Genomic DNA, 16507 nt, shown 5'->3' on the forward strand with positions numbered 1-16507 from the left:
CAAAGAAATCGGTTTAAAGATTTTAAATCCAATATGGAGCAGATGGCCAGGTTTGGTTTGAATAAAAATCTTGGAATCTTTCTGCTTAAGGAACTGGTACAACCACTCCCTGTGACTGAAGTTGGCGCAAGGTGGACAGTAAATCTGCTTGTTTTTGAATGGATATTGGCAGATTGGAGGGTAAGAAGAAGGGAGGGGGCAGAATTCAATTTTGTACACCTCTGAAATTACACACTGGAACCCCAAGGATGGAAGGTCTTGGATCCAGGCTAGCACAACAGCCAATATACATTCCCCTACTCAGAGGAGTGCTGGCACCCCCTTCATTGTAAGAAGGGCTTCTGGGCAGGCTTGGAGGACTTAGGGGTCTTGCAACAAAAGAAGTGCTAGCCATTGTTTTGAGGTGGACGTCTGAGAAGAACAAATACAGTAAAGTAAAGGGGACTTAGATTTATCTTGCAGGGTATAAGCACTATTAGCCCAGTGACCTCCTTGATGACTTTATCAAGGGATTCCCCGGATAGGCATTCACCCTCAAAGAAAAGAGTATAAGGCACCTCTCACAAGCAAGTTTCAAGTAGAAGTTAAGCCTAAAACTAAAATCTCTAAATCTACTTGCAGACACAATTTAAGACTAACCTATTTAGCAAAAATTATACATACCTTTTCTGAAGATGCTCCGGTCCCAAGCTGAGCTGTCAGCAGCCCCTTATCTGTGTAAGCGGGTGCAGAAGAGGCAGCCGACCGCAGGAGCCTCATAGTAACTCTACGGGTGAAGTCACATTCCAAGAATTTCAGTCGCTGTCGGCTGTCGCCTGCACAAAGCTTCTGCCACTGAGCGGCTTCAGAAAAGGTATATACAGTAAAACCTTGGATTGCGAGCATAATTCGTTCCGGAAACATGCTTGTAATCCAAAGCACTCTTATATCAAAGCGAATTTCCCCATAAGAAATAATGGAAACTCAGATGATTCGTTCCACAACCATTTATTCATAAGTCTTTCAGTTTATAGTCTATATACAAAGATTATTATATTAATGTGATAGGTTGTGTCATCATAAAATGTCCATCCACAAATGGCGCCTCCACAAGGGGATTAGAAGCAAAATCCAGCAGGAGCTACAGAGTATAAAAGAGAAGAGAGGCGCCTCTAAGTGTAGCAGTATGGGGACATTTAATGAAGGTACAACATTTAGCAACTCGCATGGTTTGATGATTAAAGAGGCACATCTAAGTATGCAGGTATCCGGGGTAAAGCTGTCCACATAGGCCATCTTCTGAACCACTGACTCTCACCGATGTCAGTCTGCAATCGTGATTGGGAAGACTACCCTGCAGTAGAGTGATCTGAAAGCGAGACTTTGAATCCCTCGTGGATCGCAGCGCTGAAGGGTGTGATGAAGATGGCAGTGGGGAGGATGGTCTATGTGGACAGCTTTACCCCTGATGCCTGCATACTTAGATGTGCCTGTTTTAATCACCAACCATGTGAGCTGCTAAATATTGAACCTTCATTAAATGTACCCATATTGCTACACTTAGAGGCGCCTCTCTTCTCTTTTATACCCAGTTGTGACATTACACTACTTGTATATCAAGACATCGATTGTATAGAAAGTCAAAATTTATTTTAAAAATTTGCTTGTCTTGCAAAGCGCTCTTAAACCAAGTTACTCTCAAACCAAGGTTTTACTGTATAGAGATTTCTGCATTACAAGGCTAGATAGGTTAGTCTTAAGATTGTGGCTGCAAGTAGATTTAGAGATTCTATTTTTTTTTTTTTTTTGTTTTGTTTCATAACCGTTTGAGGATGAGCAAAGTGAAAGAAGCAGAACGATGGGTTATAATGTGCAACACTTTAACAGTACATGGTTTGAATAGAGGGGATACAACAAAAGTAGAACATTATATAACATATTATAATAGGGTTAAAAAAATACTACGCATGTAGACAGGACCAGGGTTCGCTAGAACAAACATGTTCGAATAGGTTCATGAGAGAGAGTGAGAGGTGGTATTACTTGGGTTCCGGATAGGGAGTGAAGAATAGTGTGTGGAGTACACTATGGGATAAAGTGAAGAGCACATATAGGGAAATACAAAGATAAGAAAAATAGGATAAGAGAGGATAAAAGGGGTAAAGAGATTTTAGTTTTAGGCCTAATTTCCACTTCAAAACCACAAAATTAAAGATAGAGACATTCTAGAGATTTTGGTGAATTACATTCCATAGAGCGGCATTTTTAAACCAGGGTGCCTTGAAGTTTCTTCAATGATGCCTTGGCAAAATGCCTAAAACTTACCCAAAAATTGTATACAAACCAGTGTGTGGATGAAGTCTGCCTTTTATTTACACAAAGACGCAGGTTTGCACTGCATCAATTAGTGTCTCCACAGTAGATCACATTTGTCGAGAGGCCAGACCTTGTGGCTTCACAGAATGCATAGGTTGCAAAAACAAGGGGGAGAGAGAGGAAGCGGAGTGTTCTTGTCCACTAGAAATAAAGATTCTAGGAGCTCCAAAAATTTTAAGAAGAATTCCTAAAGAGTGGCAGAGAAGTCATCTTTTGTCAGATAGGCCACATGGTGTGGCACCTGAGAGGGAGACAGTCAGAAGGCAGCAGTGTCATAGAAAGAATTGCATTCGGACAAGGGAACAGCAATCACCCTGAGCAATGTTCTGAGTTTCCTGTATGCCTTTAGCAGAACGCGCGTTATCCAGTCCTTCTGTTCCAGCTCGCTTGCACCTGTGATCTGCCATTGCTAAATTGAGGGGATCCCCGTTGGGGTATTTATAGACTGAAATGGGGAAAGAATTGCGTTTTGCAGGTCTGTATGGTGGGAGCTGCGATAACTCAGGCACTAACAACTTTTTTGTTTACACTTCAACTGTCAGCAATGGTACAAGGCATTGAAAAGCTATTTTACAATCGAAAGAACTGGATTTTCGACTTACCATAAAATCCTTTTCTCTTAAGTTCATTGACTGACGCAGCTCTCTAATCCATATTAGTAGGGTTATACTGCCCCCTACAGGAGTAGGACACTAGGCAGAAAAAAAAGTTCTGGCTACGCCTATGGGCAGTCCCGGGGAGGTACACCCTCACTTCCCGCATAGGATGTCAGTTTTGTATCAAAGCAGTTTCGGAAAGCAACACCAACCCAACTCAATATAGAGGGGCGGGTACTGCATCCGTCAATGAACTTCATAGAAAAGGATTTTACGGCAAATCAAAAATCCAGTTTTCTATATCGTTCATTGACGGACGCAGTTCTCTCTGATTCATATCAGTAGGGACGTTCCAAAACAATGCCATAAAATGAGGGGTGGGAACAGCAGAAAAGAACAAGTCCCCAAGGCTAAATATAGCCAACCAGGCAACAGAAGACTCATCAGAACAAAAGAGGAGGCCCACCTGAAACAAACAGTAAGAACCCTCAAGGAAGGCCAAAAGCCCCCAAAGACAGCACCCAGCAAAACCTTTGCAGCCAAAAGATGAATCTTCAGATGCCAGCACATCCACCTTAAAAAATTTGGTAAAGGTGTGAACAGACTACCGGGTAGCCGTCTTGCAACCTGGAGCACAGATGCCTATATGGTGAAAAAGCCCAGGAAGCACTAAATGCCCGAGTAGAATGCGCCGAAACAGGGAAAGGTAGGACCTGACCCTTAATCGAATAAGCCTGCACCACTGGCTGTCTAAGTCATCTGGAAACAGTCGCAGCAGACACAGGCAGTCCTGTTCATGGGCCACCCGTAAGTACAGAGAATGAGCCTGACTTACGAAAAGACTCAGCAGTCGCCAAGTACACCTTAACCACTTTAGCCCCGGAAGGATTTGCCCCCTCAATGACCAGGCCCTATTTTGCGATTCGGCACTGCGTTACTTTAACCGCTTGCCGACCACTGCACGACTATTTACTGCGGCGGTCAGCCCCTCACAGGCAAAGCGGCGTAGGTCTACGTCGCTAGCCTGTGTGGCTCTAGGAAGCGAGCACGCGCCGCCGGAGGCTCGCTCACGGACCCCCCCCCCCACGCGTGTCCGCCGGGCACTCGTGATCATCCGTTACAGCGGGAGAAAGGCAGGCGGCTAATGTAAACAAAGCCGCCTGTCATTCTTTCCGGTGTAAGAATGGAGATCATACGGTTCTGCTATGTAGGACCGCTGATCTCTGTTCTTACACCTCAAGCCACATCCAATCACAGTTAGAAGCACGCCCCTAGGGACACACTTAACCCCTCCTTCTCAAATAAAGTTAACTCCTTCCCTGCCAGTGTAATTTTTACAGTAACAGTGCATATGTATAGCACTGATTACTGTAGTAATGTCACTGGTAACCCCAAAAGTATCAAAAATGTCAGTCAAGGGTCCGATCTGTCCGCCGCAGTCCCACAAAAAAAAAAAAAAAAATTTTTTTTACCAAACATAAGTAGCATAAAACAAATTGGCCTAAAATGTTAAAAAAATTTAGATTTTTACATTTTTTTTTTGGCAATTTCATATGAAAAAAATTTGAAAAATATTGTTATTTTTGCAAAATTGACATTCTTTTTGTTTATAGCGCATGATAAAAAAAAAAAAAAAAAAATCGCACAGGTGATCAAATACCACCAAAAGAAAGCTCTGTTTGTGGAAAAAGAAAAAGAAAAAAAAAAAAAAAAAAAAAAAAAAGGGACGTCAAATTCATTTAGGCATGACCGCGCAATTGTCCGTTAAAGTCCCGCAGTGCCGAATCGCAAAATAGGCCCTGGTCAGGAAGGGGGTAAAATCTTTCGGGGCTTAAGTGGTTAACGGACAATTGCGCAGTTGTGCGACACTATACCCAAACTAAATGTACGTCTTTTTTCCCACAAATAGAGCTTTTTATTGGTGGTATTTGATCACCTGTGCGCTTTTTAATTTTTTTGCGCTATAAACAAAAAAAGAGCGTAAATTTTGAATAATTTTTCACATGCTTTTATGTGACAGTCTCAAAAAAAAAAATAAAAAAAATGTAAAAATCAAAATTTAACATTTTAGGCCAATTTGTTTTCTGCTACATAATTTTGGTAAAAAAAAAAAAAACAGCTTTAAGCGCATTTTGGTTTGCGCAAAAGTTATTGCGTCTACTAACTACGGGAAAGATTTGTCATTTTTATTGTTTTTTTTTGTTTTTTGTTTAATGGCGGCGATTTGCGACTTTTTGCGGGACTGTGACATTGCTGCGGACAGATCGGACCCCTAACTGACATTTGTGACACCTTTTGGGGGTACCAGTGACATTACTACAGTAATCAGTGCTAAAAAATATGCAATGCTACTGTAATAATGCCATTGCCAGGGAAGGGGTTAAATGTAAGCCTAGGGGAATGATTCTAACTGTGGTGGGGGGGGGGGGGGGGGGTTGGGCTTGTAAGATGATCAAAGAGACATGCGATCCTATATAGCAGGATCACAGTCTCGGTGATCATTGGAGGGAGAAGGACGGACGGCTGTGTTTACATCAGCCGGCCGTCCTTCTCTGTCAGCAGGGAGAGATCGAGGGTGTCAGGTGGCAATCAAAGCGCAGGGGCGCCGCCGCCCCCCCCCATCCATGCGCCCGGCCCCTTTATCTACATGCAGGGCGACGGCCGCATAGATTCCAATAGGGGATTTTGAAGCACGCGATTAGAGTGAGAGGCTCTAATAGGCTTCAGAAGAGGGTGGGCTCGAGGCGCAGGGCACTGCGCCCCAAGCCCACCCAGTTGTGGGACAATAGCGATTGAATATTCGCTATTGCCACACTGACTCTCCCCCAGCCAATCGGGAAGAGGGTTGTGAGACCCCTTTCCTGATTGGCTGAAAAGAGAAGCGATCTTACTGGCCAGAAGAGGCAGAAGACACGGCGGCTGGAGGAGGACAGCGGCTCAGCCATCCAGCACTCCCCAGCTTCCGACAGGAAGGAGGTGGTGAAGAGGCAAGAAGGCAGAAGGGGGGGGGGGAGCTGGAGGAATGGGTCGCCTGACTGACCCGACTCTTCACAGTACTCAAGGCCAACTTGTGAGCAACTCCATGTTGAAGGAAGCCAAGATCCGGACTTCTGAGTAGGAGCGGGGGGGAACCCAAAGAGACCCACACCACGCAATACACAACTTTCTCGTATGAAGAAAAAAAATCATCGTAGAAGTCGTTTCCCACACTTTCAGCAGGGTGGGAATCGCCAAAGCAGACAATCCCCTGACCTTCAGCACACGGCTTTCAACAGCAATGCCAGCGACCGTAAAGCCAGATGGAAGATTGGCCTAGGAGACAATAAAACCTCCCTGAGAGGAAGCCTCCAAGAAGAGTCAGTGGCTAGTCTGACCAGGACTGCGTACCAGCTCAGCAAGGCCAGTCCGGAGCCACGAGAATGACCGGAATCCCTTCCGCCTCAATCCTGCAAATAATTCTTGGCAGCAATTGAGGAGGAAAGGCAGACATCAGCTGATACTGACCTTGGCCCATCCGTGAGCACTCTCACACGATCATGCCAGCGCCAGCCTTGCGCAGGCGACCATGCTAAACTTCTCAGCATCGTTATCGTTCATATTGAACTTAGCGAATGTTCTGCCTATGACAGAACCAATGGTGCCACCATTGCACCCACCAGAGGGTCCTGGGAGCGGGCCACAAACCTCTGCACTATCCAGTAGATGTGACGCCAACAGGTCCACGTCTGGAGTGCCCCAACGAAGGCACAACTACTGGAACACCTTCAGATGAAGGGACCATTCCCCTGCAGCCAAGGCCTGTCGACTGAGGCAATCCGTATGCCAATTCTTCCCACCTGGAAAGGGAACAGCGGAGAGAGCTGGAACAGGGCGCTTCGCCCAACGAAGAATGCCTGTCACTTGCAAGGACACCCCTGGTGCCCCCTTGGTGAATGACATAAGCCACGGTCATGGCGTAGTCGATTGATTGAGTGTGCACTGGACAGCTGTAGGTGCCCAAAGCAGTGAACTAGGCTAAGCTGGATCGCTCTCAGCTCCAGGACATTGATCGGTAACCTGGATCCTCCAGGGACCATACTGCCGAGAGCAGAGAACCTGCCGAGAACTCCTCCCCACCCGGACAGGCTTGTAACCGCAGTGACAAAACGTCCTATAAAAAGGGAGGAAGGATTCCAGATCAAGACTCCCTGGTCACCCGGTTCAGCTGGATCCGAAAGTCCACAGTTGGATTCTAGTCCCATTCGAGAAGGATTGCCTTCTAGGGGATCCAGGAGAGGGATTGAGCGAAAAGAACTGTCTGTCTCCAAAGACCATGCCCAGATCACTCTTAGAACTCGCATGCAGGTTCGAAGGGAAGACCATGTGCTGGATAGTAACAGTTGAACCGCAGTATGAAGTTCTAAGAGTTTTTTCCCCGGAGAGAGAAATCCCCTGACTAAGGACGAATCCAAAGTCAGGCCCAGATAGTCCAGTCTCATGGAAGGGACTAGAAATGACTTCTGAAGGTTCAGAACCCACCTGAACTCCTCCAGAGTTCTCATGGCGACTTCCAAATTCGTTTGTCAGCAATGTAGGGGACTCCACACGGAGAAGCAGGTTGGCCAGGAAACCTGGACCGATACGCCCCGCTGCTGCAACAGCGCCGGGACCGGAGCCAACACCTTTGTGAAGGCCCGAGGGGCAGAAGCGAGACCAAGCGGTAACACCACAAACCGATAGAGATCCTTCCCCACGGCAAAAAAAAGGAGAACCCGTTGGTGTCCTGAACACAACGGGATGTGAGGGTAGGCATCTTGATGTCTATGGAGGCCAGGGAATCCCCTGATGTAGGGAAGAACCATCGTGAAATCCAATATCGCCTTGAAGTTTTGATCTGCACGGAATTATCAAAGGGCAAGAAGGTCCAGCTTGTTGAACCAAAGCATGAACTGCCCCACAGAGCGATCCGGGGACAGCCGTACATTGGAAGAGAAAACCTCACCAGAAAAAAAACGGATCAATACTCGATCTTGCAACTGGACCGCATGACCTCCTGAACCCAGCTGCCTGGGATCCGGGCCAGCCGTAGGTCCGAGAACCAGCAAGGACGACCCCCACCCCATAGATGGGTGAGGAAGCACCTTCAGGCCGAGTAGGCCTTGTCCGCAGGTCTGGAAAAAAAAAGGATCTATGTTCGCCAGACTAGGGTCATTTGGAACCACCAGAGGAAGTCGTGAAGGAATTCGCCACATCGACTGTCCCCGTGGGACGAAGAAACTGTTGTGAACCGAAAAGGAAGAGACCCCGTCCCCGACAAAGGCCCTTACCCTTGTTAGCCTGTGGAAGAAAAGCACTCTTCCCCCCGTGAGACCCTTGTATAATGTCATCTAGGGCAGCACAGACCAACACTTCAGCCCAGTAGACACTGGATAACCATCACCGAAACCGACAGGTGACCCAATAAAAAAGGAGCAGTGTCCAGCGTGGCATCGCAAACAGATTGCAGCCCTTGCACCAGCTGGTCCAACAGTCACCCCAGGGCAGGAGGGACTTGCCCCTCACCAAGTCACAGTGTTAGGAACTCCGCCCATCAGGCAGAGTCTGCGTGGCAAGGGCAATCATAAACACTGTTCCCAAGTGGTTAACAGATTTGGGTAAAAAAAAAAGCATCATAGAGTCAGAGCATCAGATGGGCAGAGGTTCAATCTGTGAAGAGCTGCATCAAAAAATTGTCAATTTCAGAATAATGTTCAACATCAAATATTTTCTATTGTGAATATGGGTTTATGAGGTTTGCAAATCATTGCATTTTTATCTAGATTTTACACAGCATCCAAAAAAAAATTTATGCCCTGTGTCAGCCAGTAGCGGCTGCAGAGGAGAGAGCAAAAGTATTTACATCTTTCTTCCACAGCATAGGTGTAACGAGTGGACCTTTTTAAGGTTTGTTAAGGATTATTTGGAATTCTACTTTAATGGAGTTCCCTAAACTGTTTTTTTGGGACAGATATTAAATTAAGCTAGAAAGAGACACCTCATTTATCAGCATCTGAAGATTTTTATATTTTTAAATTCTTTTTGCTGCACTGAGAAAGGAAAAATGACTGGTTACTTTAGGAACTCCACACGGAGAAGCAGGTTGGCCAGGAAACCTGGACCGATACGCCCCGCTGCTGCAACAGCGCCGGGACCGGAGCCAACACCTTTGTGAAGGCCCGAGGAGCAGAAGCGAGACCAAGGGGTAACACCACAAACCGATAGAGATCCTTCCCCACGGCAAAAAAAAAAAATAACAGATTATTAACCTATTTCCCCCTTATAGAGCAGTAAAATTTGTCCTATGAACTGCTAAAGGTTCCCAACCTGGATCTGGTGTGGAATGAAGTAGGCAAGTCACTGGATCCACCACCACTGAGATAAACATCGTTATTTCTTGAATCTTCATCATCACTGCTTAATATACAGCTTGCCACATGTGAGGACCCCCGGGCTCCATTCCTTCTTTGGCCTTGGTGCTCTGCAAAAGTAGGCAAATTGCAGCATTATTGATCTGTTTATTTCCACAACTCTTCCATTACAGTCCTAGTTAAAATATGGCTTCTGTCACTAATTGGTGAAAAGAGCAGAGCCACACAGACAGGTTAAAAGTCCCATCCCCTCCCCAGATATTTATTCTAACAAACTCACAAATTATAACCTTACAAGGGCCACTATTGTTTTGTCTGTTTTTTTAGAATCCCATTCTTTGTTATGGAAGGATACCCTTCCAATATTTCCACTATGGCAGCCCTGAGATATACACTGACCAACCGTAACTTTATGAACACTCATCTAATATTAAGTAGGTCCTCCTTTTTCTGCAAAAACAGCCCTGACCCACTGAGGCATGGACACCACAGACCTCTGAAGATTTGCTGTGGTATTTGGCACCAGTCAGTAGAAGACCCCTACAACTTGCGATGAGGGCCTCCATGGACTGGAATTGTTCTTCCAACACATCCCACAGATACTTGAATGGACTCCTATCTAAATAATGTGGAGGCCAAGTCAAAACCTCAAACTCCTTCTGGTGGCTGCAGCCACCAAGATTGTGTGTAAAACGGACAGGCAGACTCCTGCCTGTCAGGTGGAAGCACTCGGGCAGCTGCTTTGCTTCTGGGACCGATTGCTTCCGCATACCCCCAGTAACGGTGTCCCCCATCCCCCCATCTGTTCCTGGCTCCGCATGCGCATCTGTGAGCTCAAGACAGACATGGCGGGTGGAGGAAGGAAGAGCAGACAGATGTCTGCTCACCTCCCCTTTTTTCTGTGACCTGGAAAGGGGTGTGTGTATGACAGTTTCCAGGTCACCCTGTCAGTTTCCCTGGCTGGCATAGCTGGGAAGGGATGTTATGAAAAGCGATCTGCATTGCAATATATTTAGTAGAGCCAAGAGGAGACACGCAGGGTCTTTTAGAAAAAGCACCAAAAAAAAAAAAAAAGTTACACCCAAACACATAAAAATGTTGAGGCCCCCCCATCCCAAAATGTAGACTTGTACAAACTTAAACGCACACATCGGGGGCACCTACGCATGAAAACGTTGATTGCGATACAAGTTACATATTGGCAAGTACGCCAGAGTGAGAGCAATAATTCTAGCAAAAGAGCTCCCCAGTAACACTAAAACTGATGCCCAATAGGGGCCTTTGAAGCGTCACCTATAGAAAATGTATGGTACTGAAGTTTGATGCCATTTTACAGGTGCACACATAATTAAGGTTTGACATGTTGGGCATCTAATTACTCTGCGTAACCTCGTCTTTCATATTTTACCAAAAAATAGAATTTTTGTAAGAACTTACCGTAAAATTATTTTCTCTGAGTCCTCTGACAGTCACCGCCCGATGGTATTAGCCTTTACCAATGGGTAATGGCGCACTCTGCAGGAGCAGGCTAGGCAGATAATTCATGATCAGGTTAATAAAAAAAAAAAATAAAAAAAAAAAAAACTTTTGTACCTCGGCACACCACTAGGGGGGCCATCCCTCAGCCATTACCAGAACCCAATCGGATATTACCTCAGTTTGTAGCAAGCAGTACCGGAAGGCAACAACCCCCAGATCCAAAAACCAGAGGGGTGGGGGCGACGACTCTGAGGACTCAGAAAATAATTTTACGGTAAGTTTACAAAAATTCAATTTTCTCTTACGTCCTCTGACAGTCGACGCCCGATGGTATTGGCCTTCACTAATGGGATGTCCCAAAGCAGTGCAGGTATGAGGGGTGGGAAAGCAACGCAACTAATTTAGAAGGTAACGCAAATAACCGGGCTAGTAACAACCTGAGCAACACAATAAAAAACTGGAACAAACACCCCATAAGGAGGGACAGAAAAATAATGTCCCCTTAAACAACTGCCGCACTCAAAACTTTGCGGCCAAAGGAAGCATCTGAAGATGCCAAAACGTCAAGTTTGTAAAACTTAGTGAACGTGTGCACGGACGACCAGGTCGCCGCCTTGCACACCTGAGCCACAGACGCCTGATGGCGAAAAGCCCAAGAGGCACTAACGGCTCGAGTAGAATGAGCCTTTACTGGGAAAGGAGGAACCTGACCCTTGATGGAATAGGCCTGAACAATCGTCTGCCTGATCCACTTCGAAATGGTTGGCGCGGAGGCAGCCAATTCCTTCCGAGGTCCCTCAGGAAAAACAAATAGAGAATCAGACTGCCGAAGCGACTCCGTGGTGGACAGGTAGACCTTGACCGCCCAGACCACATCCAGAGAATGCAAGGCAAACTCCTTGGGATGCTTGGGTCGTGCACACAGCGAAGGCAACACAATATCCTCATTGAGGTGGAATGAAGAAACCACCTTGGGAAGAAAAGATTGATTCCACCTTATCTCTATGAAGTACCAGATAAGCAGAACGGCAGGACAAGGCCGCCAATTCAGACACTCTGCGAGCTGACGTGATTGCCACCAGAAAAGCAACTTTCTGTGACAACACAGACAGAGGAATCTCTCTGATGTTCTCGAAAGGGAGGTTTTTGTAACCCTGACAAAACCAGATTCAGATCCCAGGGAGACAAAGGAGCCCTCTTCGGGGGAGCCAAATGCCGTACCCCTTGAATAAAAGGTGCGGACCAAAGAATTCAACGCCAATCGTCGCTGAAAAATGATGGCCAAGGCCGACAACTGACCCTTAACCGTAGTCAGCGCCAGACGCTGATCCATGCCCTTCTGCAGGAAGGCCAAGACCTTCGCCACTGAGAAAGAACGAGGATGAAGACCATTCGCTTCGCACCAAGCGATATACGCTTTCCAAGTGCGGTGACAGATCTTCCTTTAAGTGGCTTTGCGAGCCTTTAACAAGGTAGGGATGACTGCCTGTGGAAGGCCCCTATACCTCAGGACCTGGCTTTCAAAACAGCCATGCCGTTAAAGCCAGCGACTGTAAAGCAGGATGGAAGATCGGTCCCTGAGGCAGAAGATCGTCTCGCAGTGGAAGCCGCAAGGGAGGATCGACGACCATCTGAATGATGCACGCGTACCAGGACCGTCGAGGCCAGTCCGGGGCCACTAGAATTACTGACATTCGTTCCGACGGCACCCTGCGAAGGAACCTGGACAGCAGTTGAATCGGAGGAAAGGCATAGATCAGCCGGTAGCACCAAGGCACCACCAACGCGTCCACGGCGTCCGCCAGAGGATCGCGAGTTCTGGCCACAAACCTTTCCACCCTTTTGTTGAGGCGGGACACGAACAGATCTACGTCTGGGGTTCCCCAACGGGCGCACAGAAGGTGAAACACCTCCGGTCGCAGGGACCATTCCCCCTGGGCCAGGGTCTGGCGACTCCGATAGTCCGCCTGCCAGTTTTCCACACCCGGAATGTGACCAGCCGAGATTGCGGGTACATGCAATTTGGCCCAAGACAGGATCTGGGCCACTTCCATGGCCACCCGGGCACTCTTTGTGCCCCCTTGGGGATTCATGTACACCACGGCCGTGGAATTGTCCGTTTGTACCCGGACCGGACACCCCTGAAGCTGAGATGACCACCGGAATAGACAAACCTTTATCACCCGGAGCTCCAGGACATTGATTGGTAGCGAGGTCTCCCCCGCCGACCAGATCCCCTGGGCACAGAGCGTGCCCAGAACTCCTCCCCAGCCCGATAGGCTGGCATCCATGGTGAGAATCGTCCACAACAGAGGCCGGAAAGACTGAAAGACTGGAGCCACCACAAGAGATCCGACCTCTTCAGGCAACTCAAGGAAATTCTCCTTTCCAAGGACTGAGATGTCCTGTCCCACCTGTCCAGGATCTCCGCTTGCAGAGTCCTGGTATGAAATTGAGCAAATGGAACTGCTTCGAAGGCCGAGACCATCAAGCCCAGAACACGCATGCAGGTCCGCAAAGAGGAGAGATCGTTGAGCCTGGGGCCCTGATCTCTGCCCGTAAAGTCCTGAGTTTGTCCTCCGGAAGGAAGACCGGAGATTGAGCAGAATCCAGGACCATCCCCAGGTACTGAAGACGAGTTGAGGGAATCAGTGCAGACTTCTGAAAATTGATGGTCCACCCGAATTCCTGGAGTGTCTGAACCGTCACGGCCAGATCGCTCGTCAGGGTCACACATGAGTTCGACCTTAACAAGAGGTCGTCCAGGTAACGGAGAACCGCAATGCCCCGTAAAACGTAGTAAAGCTATAACCAGAGCCAACACCTTGGTGAAGACCCTGGGAGCCGAAGCTAAGCCGAAAGGCAATGCCACAAACTGGTAGTGCTCCCCAGCCACCGCGAAGCGGAGATATCTCTGATGAGCCTGGAAAATAGGGATGTGCAGATACGCATCCTTCAAGTCTATTGAAGCCAGGAAGTCCCCGGGTCTCAACGATGCTACCACTGACCGGATGGATTCCATCCTGAACTTCTGCAACCGCACACAGCGGTTTAGAGATTTCAAGTCCAGAATCGAACGCACCTTGCCCTCCTTCCTGGGCACTGTGAACAGGTTGGAGTAAAAACTGCTAAACCGTTCCCGTGACGGAATGGGTACAATGACTCCTTGGGTGAGCAGATTGTGCACTGCCCCCATGAGATCTCTTAGACGATCGGGGGGACAGCTGGAGATTGGATGGGAAGAACCTGTCTGCGGGGCGAGATCGAAACTCGATCTTGTACCCTGAACAAATCAGTTCGTGAACACACCTGTCCTGAATGCCGGACAACCAGGGTTCCTGAAAACAAAGTAGACGTCACCCCACCCCGACAACGGGTGAGGGCGTCCCTTCAGGAAGAGGTGGACTGGGCCGCCGAGCCAGACTGTCCGGCTTTTGGCTTACACGTCCACGGTTTCTTCTGGCCACCAGGAGGTCGGAAGGGTTTGCCCTTCTCCGGTGTTCCGAAAGGAAGTACGTTGAGTCTTGAAGGAGGGTCCCCTCCGCGCGTGGGGGGGGGGGGACTTCCCCTTAGTGACCTGTGCAACAGAGCACTCTTACCTCCCGTGAGCCCCTTAATTAACTCGTCCAGAGTTTCCCCAAAAAGACTACCTCCCGCATAGGGAATCTCAGACACCGTCTTCTTGGGACGCGTGGTCAGCCAACCAGCTCTTCAACCAGGTAATGCGGCCCGAAAACCGGGCGACCAAAGGAGCCTTGTCCAAGGCCGCGTTGCACAGATACATCCCAGTTTGGATGAGCTGATCAAGAGCGAGGTCGACTCTGCCACCAGGGTGCTACGAAGTCCCTCGCCCCATACCATGAGCGCCTGAGAGGCCATCACAGAGGCAAAAACAGGTTTCAATAGGGAACCTGACAAAATAGAAATGTGACGGGAGAGTGCCTCCACCCTCCTATCCGCCGGATCCCGGAAAACTGGGGAATCCTCTACTGGCATCAAGGTGGACTTATTCAGCCAAGACACAGTGTGATCCACTTTTGGGGACACCGTCCAATGTTTCTCTACTGCCTCCACGAAAGGAAAGCGGATGGAAAAATGCTTAGGCACCACAAACATGTGCTTAATGCACCACCAACATGTGCTTAATGCGCCGCCACTGGTCATTCACAATCTCGTGAAATTCCTCAGGGCAGGTATAAGCCTGACCAGACTTCTGGGGTAAGCAGACCGCTTACGTGACTGAGATGGCTCATCGTCAAGAAAAAGGGCTTCTTTAATGGCGCTACTGAGAGCATCCATTGTGGCGTGTTCCTCCTCCTCCTCATCATGCTCAGAAGCAGGGGACCGGTACCCCCCAGGGGGTCCATCGTCCGTGGCAACCAATTTTGGCTCAGAGTCAGAGGACTGGGAGGGCACAGGCTGTTTTTTGGAGGAGCGTTCTGACATCAGCAGATTCACCTGGGACGCCACAGTCGCAAGTGCAGCAGATATGGAGGAGGATTCAGGTGTACCCGAAGCCCCCACCAGGTCTGCGGGGAATTTGTTATCCTGGGAGTCCATTTTGCCTTAAAATTAAAAAAGGGACGTTGGCCCTTTAAATGGGTGGATCGTGGATCGTTGGCAGGCTGGGACTCCATAAGGATCTATGATACCCAGTCCGAGGCCCAGCTCTGCGGTCACTTGTAGTCCAGGAAAGGAATCCCTGACTAACTAGTGATGGTGAGAGAAAATAAAAATCTATTGTTTAAAGAAAAAAACAAAAATTCAGAAAAAAATATAAAGAAAACCGAGACTCTAGGTCTCAGCAGGGAAGACCTAGCTCTACTCCTGATGCTAGGCAGCTTCAAACTGAGGTAATATCAGATTGGGTTTTGGTAATGGCTGAGGGATGGCCCCCTAGTGGCGTGTCGAGGTACAAAAGTTTTTTTGTATCAACCTGATCATGAATTATCTGCCTAGCCTGCTCCTGCAGAGTGAGCAATTACCCATTAGTGAAGGCTAATACCATCGGGCGGCGACTGTCAGAGGATGTAAGAGAAATGTGGGTAATTTATTGCGTTTGTTTGCCCGAAAATTCACTTTAGGGTGTTTTTTTTACTGAAATTTTGCATTTCCTTGAACTTTGCAGTAATATCGAGTGACATAAAAAATCGGAACTACCATTATTTTACTGTAGGGTGTCTGTTTTCAAGAAATATATGTTTGGAGGTTTTATGTAATCTTCAGGCCTAAAATGATTTTGTAAACGTGTGGAAAAAAAAGCAAAAACTGCTCTGGCAGAGAAAGGGTTAAACTTTTCTTGAACCATTTTTTTGCAGTATGACAGGGAGCATTATCCTGCTAAAAGAGGCCACTGCCATCAGGGAATACCGTTTCCATGAAGGGGTGCACCAGCAGAACATTGTCCAAAGCATCACACTGCCTTCACCAACTTGCCTCCCTTAGTGCATCCTGGTGAAATTTCTTCCTCAAGTAACCAGCACACACATATCCAACCAACCACATGATGTAAAATTAAACATGATTCATCAGACCAGGCCACCTTCATCCATTGCTCAGTTCTGATTCTCATGTGCCCATTGTAGGTACTTTTGGCTGTGGACACCAGTCTGAATGTGCACAATGACTGGTCTAGGACTACATAGCCCCATACACAAAAAGCTGCCATGCCCATTTATTCTGCTTTCAACA

At 47.7% G+C, this 16507-nt stretch overlaps 1 protein-coding gene across 1 annotated transcript in view; it reads right to left on the reverse strand.

Moving 5' to 3' along the window:
• Positions 1-16507, reverse strand: part of RNF4 (ring finger protein 4) — a 42636-nt gene that overhangs the window by 6802 nt on the left and 19327 nt on the right. The window contains exon 5 of the mRNA XM_082243238.1: positions 9294-9447. Within this exon, the coding sequence (XP_082099364.1) occupies positions 9294-9447 (154 nt within the window). The remainder of the gene's footprint in view (positions 1-9293; positions 9448-16507) is intronic.

The sequence above is a fragment of the Pelophylax lessonae genome, assembly GCF_965119305.1.
Source record: "Pelophylax lessonae genome assembly, chromosome: 1".
In the NCBI taxonomy this organism is placed as follows: Eukaryota; Metazoa; Chordata; class Amphibia; order Anura; family Ranidae; genus Pelophylax; species Pelophylax lessonae.